This window comes from Nothobranchius furzeri, chromosome 9 (genome assembly GCF_043380555.1).
Source record: "Nothobranchius furzeri strain GRZ-AD chromosome 9, NfurGRZ-RIMD1, whole genome shotgun sequence".
Taxonomy (NCBI): domain Eukaryota; kingdom Metazoa; phylum Chordata; class Actinopteri; order Cyprinodontiformes; family Nothobranchiidae; genus Nothobranchius; species Nothobranchius furzeri.
Window position 1 is genome coordinate 73,283,193 of NC_091749.1, and position 17,403 is coordinate 73,300,595.

Genomic DNA, 17,403 nt, shown 5'->3' on the forward strand with positions numbered 1-17,403 from the left:
AACGGGGAGAAAATTGAGCGCCAACACTTTCATTATGTTAACTTCAGAATGAATTTATTCACAGTCGGTGCACGCGGTCGCTCATTGGCTTTGGTAAACAGAACATCACTGCTGTGTCCACTTAAACAGAAACGTCAAGCTTGCAGAAAACATTTATTTTTCTGTGTTTTTTTACTCCATGGGAAGACACAGGCGTGCATCACAACACCAACAAACCCCGATTTTAGACCTTGTGTGTTTCAAAGACTGAAAATGTCAGTAAGAACAACAAGAGCAGATCTCTGTAAACAGATGTTGACGAACCTCCTTCTTCACACTTCAACTGCGTCTTTGAAAGCAAACATCACCGACGAGAAGACTCCCAGCGTGTGAATAACCTTGTCCCTGATCTTATGAAGCACTTTGTTGACTTCTTCACAAACCTATTTCGCTTCAGCCACATTGGATTTAGCTGCTGGATGATGTTTTTGTCAGTGTGTTTTATCTGTTCTCTCACTCAGGTACGCCACGTCGTTATCCCTAATTACCCCTCTTGCATTTCACGCTTGGCCCTGAATTCTTAATGCACGATAACAAATGCAGGTCGATTCGAAATGTACTCATTGAGGCATTATCTGTTTTCACCTGCACTGCAGACCGGCTGTCCCAAAAGCTCTCGGGTGAAAGCTGTTAACTCTGTGATAACAACAACAACCTGAAATGATAACCTTCCCGCCGTCCCGAGGACACACCGTCGGCTACGTATGTGCTGTGTTGCAGTCGCAGCGTTTCTGATTCAACCTTGGTTATTCTGCTGTGCTCTGATTCATTTAATAAGATGGAGAGAGAGAGAGAGAGAGAGAGAGAGAGAGAGAGAGAGAGAGAGAGAGAGAGAGAGAGAGAGAGAGAGAGAGAGAGAGAGAGAGAGAGAGAGAGAGAGAGAGAGAGAGAGAGAGAGAGAGAGAGAGAGAGAGAGAGAGAGAGAGAGAGAGAGAGAGAGAGAGAGAGAGAGAGAGAGAGAGAGAGAGAGAGAGAGAGAGAGAGAGAGAGAGAGAGAGAGAGAGAGAGAGAGAGAGAGAGAGAGAGAGAGAGAGAGAGAGAGAGAGAGAGAGAGAGAGAGAGAGAGAGAGAGAGAGAGAGAGAGAGAGAGAGAGAGAGAGAGAGAGAGAGAGAGAGAGAGAGAGAGAGAGAATCACTTTCTGATGACTCGTGAGTTTATCTCTTTTTGCTCTGAAATCTTCTTTTATGGGAGTTACTTCTTTATTCTTTTCTGCAACTTTATTGTCCAACACAATTGTTTCAATCAGTTTTTATCTTGGCTCACCGTCTCTTGTGGTGAATATAGTTGAATTTTAGCAACAGTGACAAAAATGTGGTTCCGTAGATGAAATTTGATGAATATTTTTGACTGAATAATTCTAAGTGGTTTAATTCCACGGATTTTTTTACAGAAGTCTCTGATCCGTACATTGGAAGTGCCGTGCTTCCAGCAGCTTGTTTTTCCTTCCACTGCTCCTCCTGCCCGGTTCGGCTCTGATCCAGGTGCCGCCACGTCTGCAAAATCGAGTTAAACTTCAGCAATAACTCAGGCGCACCTTTTTTAGCAACACGAATTGCATCTAAAAGCTGTGAGAAACAGGAAGTCGGCGCATGAAAAATGTCCGCTGGAGAAACTCGGCAGCCGTTTCATTTCTTTCCGTCGACTGGGTGTTGCACGGTGTTACTTTAAAACGTAGCTCATCTTCAAACTGGATCTCTTTCTGTTTTATTTCACTTGAGCAGAGGAAGATTATACAGCAGGCAGAGAGATGACAGCACTGGATAGCCCGCAGGCCGAAACTAGGAGCGTACCTCGTCGCCTCGGTTTGATATTTTGCAGGAACAGAGCTCCGTCTAGCCCAGTTTAAACCCTTTTCTCCACTGTGTTCTGTGATGTTCCATTGTTATCTTAATGATAATCTCCGCCTGCATTTCTCCCCTCGGCATTTCTGTCAGGCGGAGTCGGTTTGGTGCCTTATCAACGTCTTTGTCATTAAATCTGTTTTTCTACAGACGAATTTCACTGCCGGTACTCTTATCAAAACATCAGCACACTGTGATTTTTTTGTTTTTTGTTCCATCAGAGCTTTGCATATTCAGTGATGTATGGGTAAGAAAGATTAAATACAAAGGAAATTTTCCTTTGGAAATAAACGTTTATTGGGGGGAAGGGGGGGGGGGGGGTAATTAGACAAACGAAATTGGCGTGTTTTGGATTTGCATATCATCAATGGGCTTCAGCAGTTTTCATGTTTAGTTCTTTAGTCTGTGTTTCGTCGTCAGAAGACCTTTAATTTGAAGCATTCATGAGTATAGATAATCGTAAAGTCACACCAGTGAGTGACCTTCTCCACGCGGGTTGTTGAGTGAGTGTTTTGGAATCTGCACGATTTATGGCTCTTTTTCTTTTTTCTTCTTTTTGGTCGTAGAGGTGGAAATCAGCCCACTGTGGCATAAAACAGCAGAGCAGGTCATCACAGTTTTGTGGAAGGAATGAAAAGTGTCCCGAAGATGCTTTCTGTACAGATGAAAGTTGTCAAACTGACCTCTGCGGGCTTTAGTTGGTATCGGTTCCTCTAAGAAACCACTGTTCTGACTGAGCGAATGTTCTGATTGTCTCAGCATTGTGCCGGAGTGGAGTGCAGCGGCAACATGAACTTTGCTCATTCAGTCCTCTCCACTGTGACACCGGTTTGGCCAGTCAGTGCGGAGGGAGGACCGAGACTCCCTCTCCCAAACACAGCCTCTTGGGCTGGAGGAAGCTGCTGTGTGATGCAGCCACATGAGGTCTCTTGCATGTTGGTGCTGCAGGTTCAGCGCCGTCTTTGTCCTCCCATAATGCACTGAGAGCCTCTGGAGGCTGGTAGCCTGGCTCCCGTGGATCCAGGGGGTCTTTGGAGAGAAGGATGCTGATGGACGGTACAGTCCTGTGCACGGTCATCTCAGACGCTCCGCCCTGGTCGCTCTCCCACACCTCTTTCACCACCTTGTACTGCAGCTTGGTCAGCTGGTGCAGGCAGCCCACTTTTCGTTTCATGATCTCGGCACAGGTGATGGTTTTAGTGACTGCACGGCCTGACCCAGTAAAGACCACCTGCCTTAGTCCGGCGCTGCTCGCGCCTTCCCCGCTTCCAGCCTTCTCTCCCTGCATCCGTGCCATGGCAAATCCCATTAAGTTGCGGATCTTGCTTCCCTCCTTCACGCGCATCTCCAGCACCCCAGAAGGAAGACCTGGGAAGGGGCAGGGGCTCTCCTCCTCAGTGCGACAAACTTTTTTGAATCCTTCCTGCCCTAGTTTAACAGCTGGAGGCGATACCGGCAGAGGGGCAGGCTTAAGGAGGTTAGAGACGCCGTTAAACACCGGCGGTTGTGTTACAGTGTTTGTGTACGTGTGACCCGGGTAGGTCGGGCACATCCCTTGGTTTACTCCATTTCCACATTGAATTGGTCTGTTTACCTCTAGTCCTGGTTGAGGCTTTATGGTGTTACTGGTCAGGCAGTGGTTCTGGCCGTTGACCACACCACACCCTGTAAACATTGCTGCAGAACTCGGTGCTTTACCGTGTTGTTAGTCCTGACACACGCTTCCCCCACGTGAAAAACAACATGCCATGATCTCCTCATGCATTTGGCACATCTCTCTCCCTCCAGTAAACAGCTGCAAAGTTTCAGGTCTTCATATAAGAATTATTGCTCACTCCCCAAGCACAGCGAAGTCTTTAAAGTTCGCTCTCAGAGGAAGCTGGAGAAATAAGATAAACGCTTGGCTGGTGAATTAAAAGTACTCTCGGGGCCTTTCAAGATGTTCTTTAAAGAGCATCCCATTTTCACACCACTGGCTGTTCAGAACGTGTTCTGGGGTTGTTTCAGAAAGAGAAGAGAAGAAAAATGCAAAGTTAAATCAACTCCTTTTTGATGTACCCGTGTGTAATTTTCTCTAAACAGCTGCACACAAACTGAATCACTTTTGCAGAGTTACTCAAACTTTGAAAGAAAAACTGAAATCTTGTATTAAAACACCACCTTTTCTCAACGCTCCAGCCCAGCCTTGTTGACTCTCACCTGCTGATCATCTCGACTTTCGTCTACAGTTGACCTCTTGAAGAGTTCGGTTAAGTTCCACCTCCCCTTGACTTTGGATTTTTTATTTAACTCCAGCATAAGTTGGCGAGTCTCGCCTTTCCACGCGCCCGCTTTGGCATCGGCTGCAGCTGAGGCGGAGGTCTGCAACTGGGCCGTCGTCCCTGGAGTCCCAGCTCGTCTTCAGTGATGCTCTGGGAAGTCGGCTCTGTTCTCCACGAAGAGACATAAGGGACAGGAGCCGCCTCACAAATGCTCACAGGAGGAGTGTCTGTATGGTTGAGGGGGAGCGAGAGGAAAAGGGGAGACAGCCCTCTTAAAGGCGCAGGTCCTTTCATCTTTCAGACGAACGCCCCCTCCCCTCCACGACCGAAACCTGCCATGTGAGAAAATAAAGGAGAGAAGGCTAAAGCCACTGCGTCCCTTTAAACCCTACAATGCAGATCCCCGGCAACTTTGTCAATCTCTGTAGAGGACATTCCAGCGCTAAATGCACATGACTGATTAAACCTGAGCTCTGAAATAGAGACTCAGCCAAGCTTTACAAATGCATTTTCAGCCACGAAACAATGAATTAAATTAGCTGGGTTATAATTGAAAACATCCTTCAAAGGGCTGCTGAAAGTCAGCAGCATTAAACTGCTCTGTACTTAGCCTTTATCTCGTTAGATGTTTGTGACCATTCCAATTTTCATACGGCAGCATTAATAGCTTCATTGTTGGAGCAATCAAGTGGTGCGGGAAGGGTGTCTGCCTCTTCACGCCTGGGTTGGTATATAGTTACAAGCCCAGAGAGCCCTTGTGATCAAGGACACGAGCACCACAAAACGCACAGAAGCACGACTTCCGTGTCCAACGTGCTGTAGTGGTAACCGTCTTCATTACCTGGCTCGTGGGCGCACGTGAGATGATGGGGTGACAGGTGGGGTAATAAGCCTCCTAATGGGATTTCTGTCACCAGCGGAGGGCGCTGGCTCGCACCCCGCTGCACCGAGCCGGGCCCAGACAGCTGTGGCATCGCCCTGTTCAGCTCAGACTCCTGGTGGACAGGTGGATTTGTTTGTGTGTGTGACTGACAGATTGAAGAATGGGTAAAGACAGCCCACTGAGGCTGAAACTATAAGGCCAAGAGAGAGAGGCAGACAAGTCCTAACTACTCTCAGCTCTGTGGATCCCACGGTGCACGGCAGCGCATACATGGTTTAAACTCACTGTGGGTCTCTCAGTTCCTAATATGAGGCTAATTCACACTGGCATGTGTATTATATTGGCTCCCTATGGTAATCAAGGAAAAAATAAGGAAACGCTCCTGAGCCCATATCTAAAATCTAAGGTTTATTAGCAGGGACTGAATGTGATTCCCATCCAGAGGATGAGTAGATTGGCTGGATCAGGTTGAATGATTAACTTTTGTTTTTAATGCATCTGTGCGAGGTGGCAGCACTATTTATCTCCGGGAACGTTTCAGGCTCCGCAGGAGACACGGTAACAAATGCCTGTCTTCGTCTTGCCTTTTTTGTAAGCTAAAGGGAAGGCGGGAGGGAGAGGGGGAGACGGGGGGTGGAGGGAGTGTCTGTCGCACTAAAGTGATCATTCTGTTGTTTGGGAGAAATTACCCTCATCAGTCAGACAGAGATGCACAGCTGCCTGAGGGGATCTGGTAATGTCACTGCATAATAAACCGTGTTTACGTCGGTGCACACGCGTGCATGTCGGGCAGGACTGGAGTCTGGGAGGGCAGGGGGTAGAAACAACTCTCATTCAGCCACAGAGAGGTTAAAATGTTCTGTAATTATCCGTCCTTCTGGCCAAAAGCTGATGCATCATTTAGTGTTTTTCAGCTTCACTTAAGGAACACGTTAGCTTGTGGGAACGTGATAGAGACCGAGCAAATCAAACGCAGCATGCTATCTACCCGTCCGACAAAAAGATGATCAAACGCTCCTAACACCAGATAAAACCCTCAGAAGTGCCATGCATCGACCTTTCTGAGTGGAGGCGATTCCCTTTAAGAGGCTTCATTTAATGATGGGTGGAGGTGGTGCTCATGCTTGGTCGCTCAACTTTTTACACCTCCTCCACACGGCTGGCCTCTGCCCCTGCAGCTCTCTAAGCACTTACTCCTCACTTTATCTGACCCTGGCTGGCACCTGTGACAGTCTTCTCTCCTGCACACTGGCGTTGCTGTCTTCCCTCACCAACCGCCTTCAGCTGCTCGTCCTTCCCTCCAGAGCTGAGAAACCATTTACCCACAAACGCTCTGACACGCAGCCGTGGCTCCTGCTCTTCCACCTCTTTGCTTTTTCAGGCGTTGGAGACAAACAACGCTCTGAATTATTAGAGCCTGTTTGGTTTGTGGCATCACTGCAGAGTTGGGTTGTAGAGCAGCTCGTTGTGCTGTCGTCAGGGCCGAGCAGAGCCGCGGCGCCTCACTGTGACAGCCGGTCGCTCACTTTATGTTAACCGCGAGTGTTTTCACGGTCATCAACCAACGGTGGCCTGGAGGCTGTCATTTCGCTCTGTGTGGAGCTCGCCCGCAGCTTGGTTCTGCCCCACAAACTCACAGCCGGCCTCGGTGGGGAGAACGAGGAACACACACACACACACACACACACACACACACACACACACACACACACACACACTATATGCTCAGCATAAGGCAGGCTGTTGGAGCAATTACAGAAACATGACAGAACACGACGAAGCAGGCCCCGCTATCAGAAAGGAAATAGAGTGAGCAGAAGAAAAATGATGACGCCATTAATAACAGCGTGGCTCAGAGGCACGCAGGGAGGAGGAGGCAGATGACCCTCTCTGTGATTTTCCCGTGACAGCACTTTGAGGTGCAAATGGTCGTGTTTCTATTAGATGTTTGAACGTTTGAATTGGCATTTATTTTTTATGTCAAAGGCAAGAATAAACAAAGGAGCAAATCTAACGCCACACATCAGGACGAGCATCAAACTGTGTTTTATATCAACGATTCGGGTAAAAGAGTGGTCAGGTTTTCAGTTTCACTGCATCTCTTCTTCCAGCTGCTGCCTCCCGGTGGGTGCTGCAATGCAGATGTGTCGCACATGGAGACGGGAAAGTTTCACTGAGGATGTGTTTGAGCAAACATGAGAGGCTGGAAGGAAAGAGATGAAGCTGAAGCTGAAGCAGACAGAAAGGGACACAAAATATTGCGATGGCATGTGACATTTTTAAAAGATGGAAGGGTTTGTTACCTCACCCATTTCTGAGTATAAGAATGTCAATGTATTTCACATTTCACAGGAGCAGGTGGAGTTTAGCGGTGTCGTTCTGCACTTGTAGGTTTAGGATTCGTATGCAGAGTGATTAATGGCACTATCTTTAATTTTCGGCGGTGTTTGAAACAGCAAGAGTTTGCTGCTTCTGTTTTGGTCTGGCCTCAGGGTGAAAGTTAATGGGCTTGATAGGAAAAAATGTGATCAATTATATTGAGAATTAATTTGCCGTGTTGTAATGAAGCAAAAAGCTGATGGATGCCTCTGAGGAGGTCGTTGCACATTCCCACTGCAGACGCTGTGTTTAAGGACACACGTGGCTGAAAAGAGGAAAAACACACCATCTAATTCAGTATTTGAGCAGAATGAATTTATATAATGCTGTCTGGTTTGGGTAGGCACTTCGGCTGACATCACATGATGCAGAAATCTCTGACAAAGACATTTAAATGCTCAAAATTCAAGAAATGGATCAAAACCATTGTCAAGACCTTAAACTGTGTCTTTTCTGTCATTTCTGAAATACTAATTTCACATTATAGACCCATCCCGATTGAAATGACTAACATTTGTTAATAAGAAGTAGTCATGTGACCGATGCCGTTGCTGTTTCGCCCGTCACTGAAGCGCTAAACTGTGTTTGAATGGAGGAGTGTCTCCATCTGTCATCTTTTGAAGCAACGTTATTCCTCTGTTGCATCATGGAGCCCAAAAGAAAAGCAGGTGGTCCATGTGGCATCGTTTTGGTCTTACGTCGGTCAGTTACTTGTTTGTGTTGTTACCGCTTGGCGTTTCCAGAACATGTTGGATTTTGGCCCTCTTTTATGTTGAATTTATGTCACAGTTTTCATTGGTTCACTTTATCCCTTGTTTTACACATTTGTCCTGGACCAGAATGTTTCACCTATTTTGTAATTTGAATTGCTTTTATTTTTTATTTATTCAATATATTTACCTTCTACTGAACCATGTTCAGCGCTTTGGGCTTCCTGACAGGGTTGCGGAAGGCGCTTTATAAATAAAGCTTTGATTGACTGATTGATTGTTTTTATCCCCTTGTTTCAGTTTGTGCTTTACCAGAATGTCAGCCCGTTTCTGAATGACTTTTTAAATTTAAAGCACGTTTAATGTTTTCTGCAGGTTAAATGTCTCATTGTTAAACTGGACTTTCACACATGAATGAAAACATGTCTCTAATGATGAGACAGCACAGAGAAACATGAAAAATGATTACAAATAATTTTAAAAGAAGAACAAGAGCCCAGCCAGCATAGGTGGGCTCTAGATGGGCTAACTACACGGGTGCCAACAGGGTTTGTCTGTGGTTTTCATGTTGGCCCCACAGAGATTTGCCTAACTCAAGATGCCAAAGGTTGTGTCACAATTAGACACTCTGATTGTTGGAAAGCAGTGATTTAGGTGAATTAAAGTCATATTTAGTAAACCTCTGGAAACAACACGGAAGCCTCGGGGAGATGCTGACTAGGAACCCAACCGCTGAAGGTGTGAACCAAGGAGCTCGATCACTGAGATGGGATTACAGAAGAGAAACAGGTGAGCTGAGTGCTTAATGAGAGACAGGTGTGCGTTGTCACCGGCGATCAGAGGAAGCAAACAGGGAGGCAGAGAATGATGCTGCTTAGAAGCACCGATGGTTTGGAACCAACAACCCAGGACAACACATCCAGTTTAAACATATAAATCAAAAACTTTTATTATTTTTTTTTTGCCTTTTTTTTATTTCATTCATTCAAAAATAAACAGTATTACAAGCAAACTGCAAATTATACATAAACAACTTTCCTTAAAATGTATATGCTTAATCAGTTTCCCTCTGGGATTAATAAAGTACTTTTGAATTGAATTGAATTGAATTGCACATGCTCATGTCTTCTTGTTTTATTCTTTCAGCAATAACAAAAAGTACGCATGGAGTAACAGTATCTCTGTTTTGAGAAGTTCGGTTCGTAATGTTGCCTTAAAGAATTGCATGAGTTTCAAAATGAATAAAGATCTTTTCTATTTGGAATTGAGGAGTCTGAATTTGCCGTTGCAGCCTTAAGGTTTATTCCTAATGTGTTGTAATAATTAATTTGGCGTGATTTTTGTGCCTTTCGCAGATTTTAAATGTTTAGATCTCATCATTTACTGAAATTATTTCATTCATTCTACGAATCCCAACTCAACATTGGTTTTTCTTGGTTCCATTGCTTATGTCTAAATTATTTTATTGCACAACATCCAAAAACACAATTTTAACAAAATGCAGTTCAGTAAAACTCAGTAAAGCTTATTTAAAAACGGCCGTGTTTGAGTTGAGCCAGTTCTGTGCAGATTAGACCAGCGGTGATCGGCGAGCGATGCCTGCCGGTTAGATTTGTGTCCGAATTGACGCCGACTTGCTCTGACGTCATGCATACGTAGGCAACGATAACCTCGTGAGATCAAGGCGGCCTCAGATTTTGGAGCAAGGCGCTGCAGTTGCTCTCCACCGGCTGCAAAACCTAGATGATGACGGGAAACGCCTGGCTCTCACCTGATCTAAGATCTGATTGGTTCACATTTTGATCCAAACATCCGGTGGTAGAACATGAAATGTTAGTTGGTCACATGTATTCTGTAAATCATGTTACGTTGATGATGGCAACTATATGGGCCATAAAGAGAAATGTGGTTTGTGTTATTTGTCACGTTTCCTATGAGCACACTGAACCTACAGCTGATAACCTTTACTTATTATTACAGTCATGTCTCCATATACAATATATGATATCCACAAGCACGTGAGGATGTGTGTCAGCTGCTAATAGGCACCAGAATTAAAATGTAAAATTAAACAAGTGTGAACTCTAACGGGATATCTTCAGCCATCGTCACCCGCGAGCTACACATGTAGGGAAATCTGTCCGACTTAAACGCCGGCTTTCAGCCACGCCCCCTGCTGCTTCCGTCTGCTCTCGTCTGGTTTCCAGGCGAGGCGCTGCTCAACTCGAACACGGCCATTGGCTCCTAGTGCAGCTGGGCGGTACATGACCTGTCAAAAACATTGCTCATTTAACTGAATGAGTAGGTGTGGCCAAACGTGATAGGCTATGTTCACTTTAAAATCACTGAATACTGTTGATGTTTGTTTCAAATATATTTCAAGTTGATACTAGTTAAACTTCAGCCATTTGGGTAAAGTTTACTTGGCTGCATTTCATTGGTTATTCAGCATGTGTGTGTGTGTGTGTGTGTGTGTGTGTGTGTGTGCGTGCGTGCGTGCGTGCGTGCATGCGTGAGTGCGTGCGTGTGCATGGGTGAATGGTTGGTGGGGTTGTAAAGCACCTTGGAGCATTTAGCATTTAGTGGTGAACGTGTTTTGTGTCTCACTTTCAGCCAAAATAACCAACTTTATTGATTTGTCTCTGAGCAGCAGGCTATTCTTCCAACAACCCAGCTCTAAATTAGAGGCTTTTGTAAAGCAAAGTGGGAAAAACGAGGTTGTGACTTTTTGTTTCCTTTATAAACACCATTCGGTCACTGAGCTTCCAGATGGCTACGCTCCTCTGAACCCCACTGTTCATGTCCCTAAACTTCCTAGTGTTCCCATTTGCGTCGGGTCACTGCTCAGGCTGACACACTGGAGGAAGAAGCTCGAATCTAACCCAGCATGTCTCCCTGGAAACAGTCTACATGCAAATAGCTGTTTTTCTTTCATTTATTTATTTACTTGAAGAAACTAAAAGAGAGACAGTGCAGAAAGACACAGAGCAGCACAATGCGACTCATTGGATAAGTGACCTTTCTAGCAGACTCGGTGCCTGATGATGATGATGGTTGTTAGGAAACACAGCAGTGAACTTTGCAGGATCTGTTCAGAGGTCCACACCAGTTTTATTCCATATTTAATTGCATCAGAGAGCAATCAGTCTCTGCCCTGCAAATCCTTGGTAAAGCTGTGCTTTACAATAGAACCATAATTGCAGGAGTTTAATTGCCTGCCAATGCTCCGCTCCCACTGCCTGCTTACGTTGAAGAGCCCAATAATTAGAAACAGGGAGGAATTACGTGGCAATTTTGTCTTGGCAATTATCATAATGCAAAAGAAGTGCCATTAGTATTGTTAGCCCCACAGTACATAATCCTTTGACACTGTCAAGTTCCTCTCTTGGCTGCTGGGTACAGCAACTCTTGATTTCCCAGTGGCCTTTGCACTCGCTCAGTCACTATTTTAGTCCTCGTCTATCTGGGCCAGTCGGCACATTTTGACTAGCAGACTGAACGCAGCCCGTGCCTGGAGGGTTGGGAGGATTAGAAGTTACAGCATTAGCAGTCTGTTTCATTTAAAGGTATAAACATTGGGCGTTAATCCTCTTCCACCCTGTCAGCCGTGGAATTGTGTTTGATGTGGCAGAAACACCTAACACAGTTGACAGATATTATATGTGTACTACACTGGTAAAAGACTCAGTCTTACTGGTTTTCACTGGAACATGCTTCTGTTTGAGACATGTGATGTATGTAATATGGTACTCAGGCGAGCTGCTATGACCTTAACTTTTAAAATGTTTACTCTTTGTTCGGGCCGGCTTTTGCGAGGCCTTCCGCTGATTCTTCATCACTAACTTCTCATTCCGCTCTGCCTTTAACAGGATCCACTGATTATCTCTCCTATCCACTTTCACTTCCCCTTTTTCATATTTTTAAATCACAACTTCTCCCAATTTAATGGTATTTTTGTATCTTTTTCTTTAAAATTTAAAATCTTTGTTTTTGTGACGCGCCTCATGGTTTTAATCTTGAGAGATTTTATATAAAAGCACTTCTACTTTTGAACGTACATGGGCCAGCTTTGTTAGTTTTATTAAGTCAGCTGATTGCAGTCAGAGAAAATGTCAAATGTAAAAATAAAGCTGCTCAATAGAAAGAGGATTCTGTGCTGAACGAAGGAAGTCTGTTACTGTGGGAGGTAATGGCCAGACAAAATGCAGATTAGATGTGCGGAGAACAAAAAAGCAAAACCACCGAGCAAAATGAAGTGCAGTGATCCAAACATGAAAATTCAGTCTAACTTTAAATTATACCAAATCAGAGGCAGGTTTAGTCCCTGTTATGTTTACCTTTCTTCTTGAACAATCATGTAACTCCAGTAATGTAATATAACTGTAATGTAATATAACTGTATTTAATCTACACACAATAAGGTGATTACATGCTGTGATTGAAATGAAACCAAAATGAGGAGCTGACCCTGACCTCTACAGTCACTAACAGTTACGGCGCTACAACGTCTACCTCCTCTGCCACAGTACTCACCTTTAGGGGCGACGGTGGCACAGGAGTCAAGTGCTCACCCTGTAATTCGGAAGGTTGCAGGTTCGAGTCCTGCTCAGTCTGTCGCTGTCGTTGTGTCCTTGGGCAAGACACTTAACCCACGTTGCCTGCTGGTGGTGGTCGGAGGGACCGGTGGCGCCAGTGCTCGGCAGCCTCGCCTCTGTCAGTGCGCCCCAGGGCAGCTGTGGCTACATCGTAGCTCATCCCCACCAGTGTATGAATGTGTGTGTGAATGGATGAATGACTGATTGTGTTGTAAAGCACCTTGGGGGGTTCCATGACTCTAGAAAGCGCTATATCAAATACAGGCCATTTACCATTTACCATTTAAAGTCCAACTCAAATAAGAAAATATTCAAAAAATGTTTTTCATTCCTAATAATTAAAAATTTTCCATGAATGGATATAACTGACTTTTGCCTGCTATGCTAAGTGGTTTACAAAATTCAACAAAAAACTACACTTTTTGTGTGTGTGTGTGTGTGTGTGTGTGAATCCAGACATTTGATTGGGCTCTAGGGATTTTTTGGGCAGCAGTAGCTCAACAGGTTGGGCGGGTTGTCCAGTAATCGGAAGGTTGCAGGATCCATCCCGGCTCCGGACAGAGAATTCTGCTGTTGTGCCCTTGGGCAAGACACTTAAACCACCTTGACTGCTGGTGGTGGTCGGAGGGACCGGTGGCGCCTGTGCTCGGCAGCCTCGCCTCTATCAGTGCGCCCCAGGGCAGCTGTGGCTACATCGTAGCTCATCCCCACCAGTGTATGAATGTGTGTGTGAATGGGTGAATGATACACTGTAGTGTAAAGCACTTTGGAGTCCTTACTCTGAGAGGCGCTATACAAGTGCGGGTCATTTATTCCTTTTTATTTTGAGAGATCTGCTCCAAAAGGACATGTCCACTCTCTATTGGGTGTATTTCTGTAACCACAAGGCCTGTGTGATTAATGTTGGTCTCGTTTTAAAGGGAACTCCTGTGGGATTTGTTGAGCTATATAAATAATACTATAGATGTCACTGATGAAGTGTGAATGGACATGAACATTTATAAAAAGTTGACTGTTTCTTTTCTGCCTGAAGAAAAGAAAATGTAGATTTCAAGATGAATCCCTCGTTGGGAAAAGTCAACAGTAGCTTCAGACGTCACCGAATTCAGACTTTCGCCTTGATATTAGCTTTACGTACACAGCTTGATTAAGTGAAGAACAACAATTTTACAGTTTTTTATGTACCGACACTTCAGGCAAGGTCTCCAATGGCACGGTTTGGTAGCCTAGCCTGCCAGACTCCTCCTCTGTTTAATTCTGCACAGAGAAAGAATCTGGGAACTCTCCTATTCAAATAACCCCACCCCCTTCTAACTGAGCCAATCAGCGCTGAGTATCGCACGTCACACACCACCGCGCTGAGTTTATCATAAACATGATGACTGAAGTGGAGTTTGCTGCAGCTCTTTCTTTTGTTCTTAATGATTTGAACACGTCTTTAAAACCACAACAAGTGGAAGCGCTAAAAGCCTTTTTTCTAAACAAAGATCTTTGCGCTGTCGTCAGACTCCATTTTTACTTCAGCTAAAAAAACTACAGCGTCGCTCAGTTTCTCATAAACCACGAAGACAGCGGTGGAGTTCGCTGCGGCTCTTTCCTCTGCTCTAAATGACTCAGATGTCTTTAAAACCACAAGTAGAAGCGCTAAAAGCCTTTATTCTAAAAAAATAAAAGATGTTTGCGTCGTTGCCAGACGCTAATTTTTTTTTTACTACAACTAAGAATCTACCGCGTCGTGCGGTACAGTCGGGATTTCCGTCTTTTTTCTGATTGGTCATTTTTGAGCTTCCTAGTCCCGCCCCCCAAGTGCCTCTCTGCCCATGAGATACCAGACTCGTTCTCTGTGCAGAATTAAACAGAGGACGTGTCTGGCAGGCCAGGCTAACGGTTTGGCACAATCTGTGACATTTGACTTTACTCTTGTAAAATAATATGTTTTTCAATTTTTATGTGACTACATACAATTTCTTAACCTCACATTTTCCACAAAAACCCAAACTGAAATGCAGAATAAAAGGTGACGTGTTTGTTTTCCACTCCAACGGTGCCAGATGAGGCGGTTTAGTAGCAGGGTGCTATCTGTGTGAGAAGCAAAAACGCGCTGGTACACTACTGAACCACGGAGGGAAATGACTTTGAGAATCAGGAAGTCTTTTGCCATTAATGTTGAACAACTCTCAGTGGCTCTCAAGCAATCAAGCAATGGGATTTACAGAAGGTTTTAATTTGAATGCATTATCCAAACTCCTTTCAGCCCAGAAGGCGAGTGCTCTGACAAAAGATACGCGCTGATACGTTTCAAGGTCAGCAAGCTGTGGCAGGTGAAATATCAGCAGCTGGTCTGTACCACCGGAGTAATATACCACACAGTACACACACGGGGTGACCAGGTGGCGTAAACACTCGAACACCAAAACAGTGTGTACAATTAGCCTTTTTCACTACTCGTCAACGTTTCTGCTGTGTGGTAAAATGCTTCCATTTTACCACACAGCAGAAACTTACATGGCTTAAAAACTCCAAATGACATAAAGGGGTGCAGCTAATGAGGCCCTGTGTGGAGAATAAAGGAGGGATTAATGAACAACGCGGTTTGAAGAGACAGCGCTCGCCCGGACCCTTTACACTGTATGCAGAATAGGTGAGAATATTCTGAGGCTTTCACACGTCACCACGGTATTGAATGGTCTGCGCCGCGCTTGGAGGAGCATTCTGCTGATGGAATCAAAACCCCTTTCACAGATTCAAATGAGGTGCACTCAGCTGTGATTGGTATTGGAAAAGCATTTGTCGGAACAGAGGCTCACAGAAGGCTTCTTAAATACAAGGCAATCAGGGCGCCTAACGCAGAGATGAGGCAAGAGGTGTGCCTGGACTGCCGAGTGGAAAACGGGACAAAGGATTATGATGGTAATAAGCAGTAAACCAAAACAAAGTCTTCCCCGGATCCCTCGTTCTCTCTCTCCCTCTGTCTCTGGGTGTCTCTCGGCCTTAAATCCTCTAACGCTCTCTCTCAGTCCCTTCCTCCCTCTCTCTGCATCAGACTCACCACATATTGACAGGGCCTATTTTTTCACTGCGCCTGAGCCACAATTTTAAACTCATTTCTCATTATTTGCGGCGGAGCCTTACACATACAATTTCTAATCTGTCGAGGCAGTGACGGTTGCTAGCAGGAGCACAGGCGCTTTATGCAGATGCCCGGCTGTGCACCTATACGCAATGTCAACTCCTGCACACGCGGCTGGCCTTATTTTATTACAGGCATCAGCGAATCTGCATGCTGTCAACTGTGAACCTTTGTGGTAATGTGTACCCCCACACACACACACACACTCCCCATCACCACCACCACCACCACCATTTTCAACTTTAGCTGAGCTTGTGGTGTACAGACAGAAAGAATTTTACATTCCAGTGATAATGCGCGAGTGCAGATCTGAAACTATTTCTCTCCCAGTATCTTCAGCAGACGCCCTCGTGTGACAGCCCTGAGATACACAATCCGTAGGCTGGGGACATGAAAGATAAGATGGAGGAAGATGAGCCTGAGCGGCTGAGGTGGAAGACGGTTTACAAACCTCTAATTTGGCCTCCTTAATGAAAGGTTGTCAGGGCTGCACGCACCAAAAACAGCTACCCGCCTACGTGTCCACACAGCTTTTATAAACACTGTACGGTTGTGAGTTCTCGTGTGTGTGCAAAGACACATGCATGAGGGCGCCAGAAGAACAAGGGGACAGAAGAAGCCATTATTATGCCTGCAACGACAACAGCCAGTGGCAGCAGAGAAAAGAGAAGAAAAGAGCAGAGAAGATTGTGTCTGGAGTTGTCCAAGTGTGGCAGTAGTGGTCCTCGGTCACTTTATCAGTGCCACAGCAGAGTTTTCCTCCCATCTATGTGCCCAGAGACTACTCTTCCTCAATCTGAGAGCAGCAAAAACACTTGGTCTCTCACCATGGATGGCTCAACACAATCAACAAGCTTTTCTCCCCCGACCTACCCCACTCACACTATTGCTTCACTCAGAGCCACTCGTTGTCTAAATGCTGTTTTTTTTCCATCGCTCAATCCCATCATACTTGTAGAAGTGCAGAGGACTGAAAAATGGCTCCTCTGTACTTTCTATTTCTAACTGTTCACTAAACAACGGGGTTGGGTGAAAACACCGTCGCATGCCTACTTACGTAAAGGATTTCTGACTGAGTGTTTTGGGGGGATTGGACACAAAGTGCATGAGTTTTATCACAAATGCAGTAAAAACTTGTGGAGCTTTTGTCATAAAAATGACACAAAGCCTAGAGCTGCAATAATACTTAATGCAGAATGTTTCTGACCGTAGCTGACACCGTTTATTTGGATTTGAGTGCATAGAGGAGAGCTAACAATGTCGACTTTGTTTGAAGTTGCCCTTTTCTGCCTTGAAACGGTTTCAGATCTTTCCTTTCTTGTTTTGAACTTGTGCTTATCTGCTCATTGTTTTTCTAGTTTTCATAACCTTGCAAGAGCATTTCTGGTTCAGCCCGTTTACAAAACAAAAGAAGCCAGCAACATTTAGGAAAACCTGGAAACTATCTTTTAAAAATAAACTGGCTTTGAGAACTGAGAATGTTAATAACAGATGAAATGAAGAAAAGATCCAGCGAAGCCGCAAGACCAAGACTGAGCATGCTGATGTCTGACGTAACAAGCAG

General features: G+C 45.0%; 1 protein-coding gene across 2 annotated transcripts; it reads right to left on the reverse strand.

Moving 5' to 3' along the window:
- Window positions 1-2,154: 2,154 nt before the first annotated feature.
- On the reverse strand, window positions 2,155-4,404 carry LOC107381262 (ribonuclease P protein subunit p25-like protein). 2 transcript variants are annotated; one of them, XM_070555173.1, is made up of 2 exons: window positions 4,081-4,404; window positions 2,155-3,873 (listed from the first exon to the last, which is right to left on the reverse strand). In XM_070555173.1, the coding sequence occupies exon 2, from the start codon at window positions 3,554-3,556 to the stop codon at window positions 2,720-2,722; it is 837 nt and encodes a 278-aa protein (XP_070411274.1). In that variant the 5' UTR covers window positions 3,557-3,873; window positions 4,081-4,404; the 3' UTR covers window positions 2,155-2,719. The 2 variants fall into 2 exon arrangements, with proteins under 2 accessions (XP_070411274.1, XP_015808334.3); XM_015952848.3 differs by having other exon boundaries at window positions 4,042-4,404.
- Between the last annotated feature and the right edge of the window lie 12,999 nt (window positions 4,405-17,403).

What these genes read in the sequence shown, in the direction of transcription:
- LOC107381262 (XM_070555173.1), bottom strand. Translation starts at nt 3,556, where the DNA reads ATGTTTACAGGGTGTGGTGTGGTCAACGGCCAGAACCACTGCCTGACC.